The following is an 8,429-nucleotide window of genomic DNA, read 5'->3' on the forward strand; positions in this document are numbered from 1 at the left end:
CGGTCAATATCAATGTGTTTCACCTATTTTTGATAAATAGAAAAAACTATCTATACTTAATAACAAATAACTCAAAAACCGTTGGGTTTAGAGAAAGACGGTAAATACAAAAAATGTGTATTTTTAGATGACCTACATTTTGTATTTTTAGCTTTTTCATGTATCTCTAATAATAAAGTCACTATAGCGAAAAATACAGAAATATGCCGCCATTTTACAATATGGCGGCCGTAGCACAGCTTCAATTTTAGGGGACTTTTAGTATGTTCAAAAGGAAGGTACACCCAACATCTGTACCAAGTTCCCCGGTTGTGCTAATTTTTTTTTAGGTTTATGGAATTTTTCTCTTATTTTTACTGCACTAACAATGGAAAGGAGTTTTGTAATACATTGTTTAAAAGAAGTGTTATTTTATTGCTTTAATATATATGGAACTTTTATTTTAAATTTCTCTTACTTATGGATAGAAAGTAAAACATAAACAACAATGAACGCTCAATTTTAAGCATTTTTTGAAAATTCCATCCCCACATACAATACTCTGCATCTTAGTTTAACATATCTTGAACCGCGTGTTTAAGACAATCTAACTAAGAATTACAGAGATGACAACTTAAGTATGCAAATAGACTGGGACAGCTGAAACAATGTCCATGTTTGGCCCTTTATAAGTAATTTGAAGGTCCTAACTTATGTTCAAAAATGATTCAAAACCCTAATTGAACAGTTATGAGTTATTTTGAATAGTATGGTTTTAAATGAGTATTAAAACCGTTTTAAATTGTAGTGGAATGGGACGTTAAGCTTTAGTAGTATTTAACCATCAATTAGTACGTTGTTATAGTCCATTTAAGGATGGAATTTTTCGCATGATGGCTATAAAGTGTCAAAACAAAACATTTAACTACAACAGTATTAGAATTAGTGGTTGTGGGAAGAAACGCAGTGACAGCAGACAAGCTATTAGTCTCTCCTGTTTTGTTGCAAGGACATAAATCTCAGTGGAATCCATCACACAGCACACCACCTCTCCGCGGTATCAGCCGCTTCATGTAAAATGTGTAATTCACCCTACTGATTATTTTGACAGATTTATTTGCTATTACTTTCAATTCGAGAAGGTTGAACAAAACTAGTGGCTGGTAAGGACGTAGTTCCCTGCAAAGTGCATATGTAAAACAGTTTATTGTAATATCCAAACAAATTTAGAATCAAACCATCTATGTGTCGAGATAGATATCGCTATACTGTGTACACCATATATTTTGTAAAAAAAACAGTAGCTTTTTTTGTTAATGTAAATTTCCATAAATTAATACTTTGTATCATTCAGTGGTATTCCTCGTAAAGGAACGATTAACTTTCTTTACATAAAATGAACAAAAATTAAATAAAACAAAACAACTATTTTTATAAATATTATTCAGTACATTGCAGAATTGGCTGGCAAATAAGTAACATAAATGTTAATATTGCGTAAAGGCTTGATAAAATATCACGATCAGTTCTATTCAATAAAAAAAAATCATCAGTGTTTAATTTCTAATGTATTCTTATGGACAATATTTTACATAATATCTCGTTTTCTGTAGAAATTTTAAGAATTTCACTATATTTCCCGTCGTTCTACCACTTCCCAGTCGTTCACAATATTGACGCAAAGAATCGCCTTACGTAATTAAATATTAGTGATTAAATTATAGATTTCTGTAAATATGTACCGAAAGGTAGTTTTGTTATTAAGCTTGTTTTGGTCCCTAACTGACAAATTGTATGGTTTTTTTTTAAGTGAGCTACAAAACTTTCGCATTAGTAACAAAGTTTAGTGTGCAATAATGATGAGTCCTATTTGTTAAACTTAACTGAACAACATGAATATTTATTTTTAAGATAACAACTAAATAATTTGAACTGTTATGTGAATACTGAAATAAAAGGGACAGAGTAGTCGTGTTATTAATTGTAATTATAATTTCAAAACTGCAAAGGAAAGGTGTCAGGACTTAGTTAATGAGGAAAAATGTTTTTTAGTTTATATGAAAGTAGTGTTTTCTTTCATTAGGCGAAGATATTAATTGGTTTCTTTCACACAAATGTAAATTTATATAATATAATGAATATGTTTTTACTAAGACTACTGTAGTTGGATTGGTAGGTTTAACAGTTGTACGATTCTCTAAATATAAATATTATTTTTAATATCTAGTTATATTGTGGTATAAACACTCATTAACTGAATTAAATTTGAGAGGTAAAAGTATATTACGTTACTAGTCCTGAAAATAGATGTTTACCGGACGACAGTGGTCGTGCCCTTGCGAGACGAAGTGGAGTACGGGATTACCATGATACGAGTCTGGTAAACAGATTTTGGACGAGTGACGTACGATATTTTACGCCATACTACTAAGTCCGTAAAAGTCCTTATATATTACCACCGACTAAAGGACCAAAAATCACTAGTCATAGCCTCTAAAAGAGGTTATGTTTTTGTTTCAAAACTAACCACTCCCACTCATTTGCCAAATACAATTTATAATCAGCTGGTTGGTGTCCAGTAAAACTCATTACAGTACAGTAGTACGTAATGAAACCCAGTTTGATTAAGCTGGCGGCAAAAGGCTGTTTTCTGGACTAAATCCTTGCGTGGGAAGTTCGTCAAAACAGTGTAGTGTGGCGTAAAAGTTGTATTTGTTATGTTTGCTCCTTAAGGCTTATGCCTAAATATAGAACTTTTTTTGTTAAAAGTATGTAAATATTTTATTTTAACAATTAACTGAATTAGAAATACTTTTAGGATCAAACGAAAAGTAATTATATACCTCACTGTATTAATTCTTTAAAATAAGTAAGTTATAAAAACAAAGATAAATATTGTCGTTTTATTAATAAACCATTTTTTTACATGGGCACTTCAATTTGAATCAATTGGTTTTTTAATTCAATTTAATTACTAATTTAGCTTGACTTTTTACCATGTAAACAATCTTTCAACAAGCTTTTTGTGGCATATTTTGATTAATATAAAATGTAACTGGTTTAAAGTGGCTGATACATCTCTAAATGACTTACATAGATACAGCTATAATAATTTAGATTAACAATTTAAACATGAAATTATTTAATCTTTTCGTAAATTTAGACAGAAAGTAATTTTTAAGTGTTTTCAATATTAATATAAATATATCGGTTTATATTTTTAATCATATGAGTCCCTCACTTGTCATTTCCAAGTAATTATCTATATAAATCTTTGTTACTCTTGTTTGTTTTCCAAGATGTTAGTGGTTGAGGTATGTTATTGACATCTTGTTTATAAAGTTTGCAACTATGGTGAACTCTCAGTTTCTCTTGGGGGCTGTTCCTAATAACGTGTCAGGATCAGGCAAAGGTTTGTTTTATTTTTTAAGTGTAAGTCCTGAGTTTTGGCATCTAATGCAAATATATGAATATTGGCGACTTTTACAAATACAAGTTTTCATTTAATAAAATCGATACAGCCCTACAAATGAATGGGGATGAAATTATTTTAAAACAACATTTAGTTTTAGAGAAGTATCGTGGTTAGATCGTACGTTTGTTTGGTGGAAGATGTATTACAATTATTTAGAATATACAAAACCAATAAAAATGCAAAAATTTTATATATAATATATAATGTAAACTTGATCTATTCGTTATTATAAACCGTTCTCAAAATAAAATACATGTACAGTATAAATACTCAGAATTTTACATTATATGCATTACATACTATTTGTTTTTGTATTGCAGAGGACATCGCAAAACCTGGATCTAAATTAGAATATAGAATTTAAACTTCAAAGTATTTATTCTACAGAGTTCTCAGTAAATACAAAAGTTAAATCCGATCTTATATTTTAACAGAGCAACGTCGCACTGGTAGAGTCGTGAAACAGTATTAACCATAGAGACAAATAGTCTTGATATTTGGCGCGGTCTCCAATCTCGGCATCGTGATTTACACTCCACACCCGCGAATGTGCGGTAAGTACTGTAACTGGTGCAGATATGTTCTCATGTTGTATTGATATATAATGTGATAGTGACTTTGCGTTTTGTGTAACAACGCTGTACTTCAAACAACGTATTTTGAAAGTATAATGGTTTTGTTTAATTTCTTACTACGTCGTTATTATCAATAATAAGTATAATACCCTCGCCTCAGCAAACCTGCCGACTAAGCAAATATCCATTTGTCTGAATTCATTTTAAATTTAATCTATTTAAATAACATTTGCTTTAGCGAGTACAAATACACTAATAGCAGATTATGTTGTTTAGCCTTGTACAATTCGGCTCAGGTTATGTTATTGTCGTAGCTCTATTTAAAAAAAAACATCGTGAGTTTTTTTCCATTAAATTAAAATATACAATATATTTTTGTTTTATTATAAATATTTGTACGAGTGTAAAAGCTATGGTTAAAATGTGTTAATCATTTTAATATACTAGTGCATCAGAAAATACTTACCGCAAGCCTACACTACACCTATACTCTCCCGAAACCAAGAATTCAGGAAAGAAACAGGGGATAAGCACATTTATTGTGTCATAAATAAGACCAAAAAAATTATATACGCATAGTCCTGATTCACACCAAAAACCTAGTTGATATGCATGGTAATTGGTAAGTTTGGATATTTATTTTATTATTTGTGTCATTCAACGCCAATTACATACGTTTTATTGATTAAGTAATATCAAATTATTGGAATTATGATTTAATCTAATTATATCTTTACATGTATAAAAGTGAAAATTAAGTTCCGGGCCACTTAAATTTCAAAATAATAATATAGAGCAAAAAACTTTCACGAACTTGGCATATCACGTTTCCTGGTGACATTGTCCAAGCTTACATCCTACAAGCTTAACACATTATAAATATATGGATTGTAAGTAAATAACTTTCATTATAATTTCTAACGGGTTGAGTCAACTGTTGTATTAAACCATTTATCTAAAGGTGTTATAAACTTGATCAATCCATTCATTGCCAAAACCATTTTTAAAACTTAAACTTTAACACCCTATTGATAAAAATCAATAGAACTCCATGAACAACATAGTGAATGAACCAAATATATTTAAAGAAATATTCTAAAGATATCACTCCTTTGCTTATCGCCCTTATTTCTATGCTTTGTAGAAAGTGTCAGGATTTATTGGTACAAACAATCAGGTATAAAAACCTCTTAGCAGAGACGTAAGGATCAATCAGTGCTAAGAGGATTAACAGCGTCTTGTCTATTACTGCCGTTGAGACCTTCGTCTGTTTCTTCGTCTTTGTAGAGATCACTTTATTACCCAATAAAATTAAAGCTTGAGATATCCTGATAAGGGGTATAATTCGAACACTCAGAAAGCAAACTATTCGTATTGAATATTGAACATTACACAACTTAATACTTATACCTGTAAAGGTTAAGGCATATGTTAAAATTAAATTGGTATTTGTAAAACAAAATGTTGGCTTTATTTATTTAACATTAAACTTTTTTATCATTAAAATATTACTTAATTTACTTAAACATTAATATTATAATTATGAAATACATAAAGGTTTTAGATGATTATCGAAAGTATAATAACTTCTGTTGTACACAATTATTGTTTAATTGGTAGTTGAAATGTTCGCCTCTTTAAAATGTTATTTTCTAATCATCTTTGTTTACCCTTCTTAACCCTTTTAACAAACACCATTCCCTATTAAAACTTCTTTTAAATAGTTTTATCAATAGATTTTAAACTTAGATTTAAAATCTTCGTCCTGCTTTTGTAAAAGTATGAAAACAGCTTTGCTGTGTCGACATCACACAAGGTTGCGTATTTTAACGGAACTTATGAGGAAACGATGTGTATTGAATAAGATGATGGATTGGTTATTGGTTATGCTCATTAGAGAGGACTATTTTCCCAATCATCATTTTCACTATAATTTTCCCAATAAATGGACAGCTAGTTCCAATTTCGAACTATTTAAGAGGGATAGACTTTTCCTCAGGATAGAACCTGAATCCTCTAGATTACTAAGCGAACTTTATGCTCACTAGGCTGTCCAGCTATGTGAAAAACGTAAATAACTCCTAAAAATAAAAATAATATATTTGTTTATTTATAATTATTGAGCAATACTAGTAAAATTCGTTCGGACAAATGTAAACTCTTTTATTTTATTTTAATTAGCAATAATTAATTGTTATCAAAATCACTATATGACTTTCTTTAATCTTAGGAAGTTTAAAAATACGCAGCTTATTTGCATGATATTATTGATGGACAGTCCCAATATGAAGAGTCGCATGTGGCCGTCTCTAAACGATGTGAGCAGCAGCGCTATAGATACAATTTCCAGCACAAGCCATGGTACAAGCATCTGTGCGTTCTCTAACAACAATCCCAGCATCAGCACCAAGTACACCAGGGTCGAGATCGTTCCAAGCATTAGCTGTGAAAAATAAAACTATCGCTTAATTTATCATTTTAATTTGTTGTATTTGTTTGGCAAAGTCAAAATATACACTTTATGACATATATGACTTTACTAATGGTTAGTATATCTATATTAAAAAATAGAGTTGGAAAGCTTACTGTTAAAAAAGTATGTTCCACTAATTGCGCAATGTTACCTATTACTTATAATATTTACCTATTACTAATCCCATCTCCCCTTAGAATAACCAGGATTGTTCCCAATCGCATCTAATTGGGTTGAAGATACGAATTTTCTGAAGCTATTAATTTCATATTTTTATACTAAAAAAAACTAATACACCTCCTTGATGGAAAACTTTTTTTATGTTAGCTTAGACATTCCATCCCCATGTTAAAGTTGTAGCTAAGTTTTTAATACATGTTTTCTTAGTTGATGTGAGCCACTACAGATTGCGCTGATCTAAATAACTGCTTTCTGCCGATTACATGATGGTTTTTACCAAGTCAAACTGATGGAATTACTTATTATGAGCCATAGCAACTGTTGTGACCCAGCAACTATGTCAGTAACAAAAAAAGGTACAAAATAGAGTTTTAGAGACTAGCGAAAACTGTGACTGTTTCACATAACTACATTCTTTTTTAGTAAAAAGTTAGCGACAGCTGATCCATATACTGTAGATGGGATGTCTTCTTCTGGACAATTCTTCTGGATGTGAATTCTGTCGAATACACAATGTCGTTTACCAAGTCAAACTAATGGAAAGATTTATATCCATTATATAAATATATTGGGTTTTTGTAGAAACTTAACAATAAACTTACTTGCAGATCGCGGTAAAGTCGCGGTGCTTTCACCTGGTCAGTGTAGTACGGAGCTATAAGGTAGTAGATGTCGTAGAGCGATGCAACAAATCCAAGAAACGCAAGACACTCACCATACAGAATGCTGCCAAAAGTGTGCAAATTGCATTGTTCACATGCAGCTCCAGATGCAAGCTTGACCAAGGCGAAGTAATCAACTTGAAACGGGATACGCCAAAACTCAAACAAAAGTGACGTACAATATTGATAATATCCCATGGCACTTAAATATGATAAGAATGTTATGACAGATAATTTTAATACAAACAATGCAAATTTTGGTTGCTATGTAAACGTAAAAAACCTCTACCTAAAATAAAAGTAATGAAATCGTATTAAAACTATTTATTTCCCTACCTTGTTCATATAAACACAGGGGGGGGGGGGCAGTAATAAAGATAGAGCTACTGAACATAAAAAACAACTGGCTATAAAACCATATGAAACAATTTATTTAGGGATTTCCACAAGGACTACTTGCAATTTGAATAAAAATTTAATTACAACAAATAACTAATTGAAATAAGAAATAATTACAATAGACATAAGGATACCAATGAAAAAAATAAAGATAAAATTAATAGCCTGAAAATATCCTGAAATACATAATCGTATTTATATAAAGTAAAAAAAGCAATAACGTTTTTATTATAAATTTGTTCAAAGCTTATATTTGAGTGAAAACGTTGATGGAAAATAAAAATAAAAATGTATGATGGACGTACTAAAAGGGAGGTATAAAGTAGAAAAGTTGTCTTTTTCATGTAAACAATTGAAACAGTATACTGTACACAGAAAACTGCAAATATAAAATGGTAATTAGTATAATTTACCTTTTTAGGTAGCCTAAGGTGTCAACAGTTGTATTCTTCAGTAATTATGGAAAATCTCCAGCTGCGTCATACAGCTAAGGCTAAATCAGCTCACATTGAGAGTGTTTGTCACATATTCAAATAAATCAAAGGACACGAATATGAATACGGACACGACAACAGACACATACTATTTACGCAGTTAACCGACATTGATGGACTCAGCCGAATCACACGAAATTAATTGAATGAACAACAGCAATACGCACAAAGGTTGAGGCCTACTCGATTACT

At 30.7% G+C, this 8,429-nt stretch overlaps 1 protein-coding gene across 1 annotated transcript; it reads right to left on the bottom strand.

The window, feature by feature from the left end:
- Positions 1-6,233: 6,233 nt before the first annotated feature.
- Positions 6,234-7,584, bottom strand: LOC128999873 (uncharacterized). The gene is made up of 2 exons (XM_054426652.1): positions 7,285-7,584; positions 6,234-6,472 (listed from the first exon to the last, which is right to left on the bottom strand). The coding sequence occupies exons 1-2, from the start codon at positions 7,540-7,542 to the stop codon at positions 6,236-6,238; spliced, it is 495 nt and encodes a 164-aa protein (XP_054282627.1). The 5' UTR covers positions 7,543-7,584; the 3' UTR covers positions 6,234-6,235.
- Between the last annotated feature and the right edge of the window lie 845 nt (positions 7,585-8,429).

Source organism: Macrosteles quadrilineatus, unplaced genomic scaffold, assembly GCF_028750875.1.
Source record: "Macrosteles quadrilineatus isolate MER2022 unplaced genomic scaffold, UCM_ALF_1.0 Scaffold_1__1_contigs__length_201487025, whole genome shotgun sequence".
Classification (NCBI taxonomy): domain Eukaryota; kingdom Metazoa; phylum Arthropoda; class Insecta; order Hemiptera; family Cicadellidae; genus Macrosteles; species Macrosteles quadrilineatus.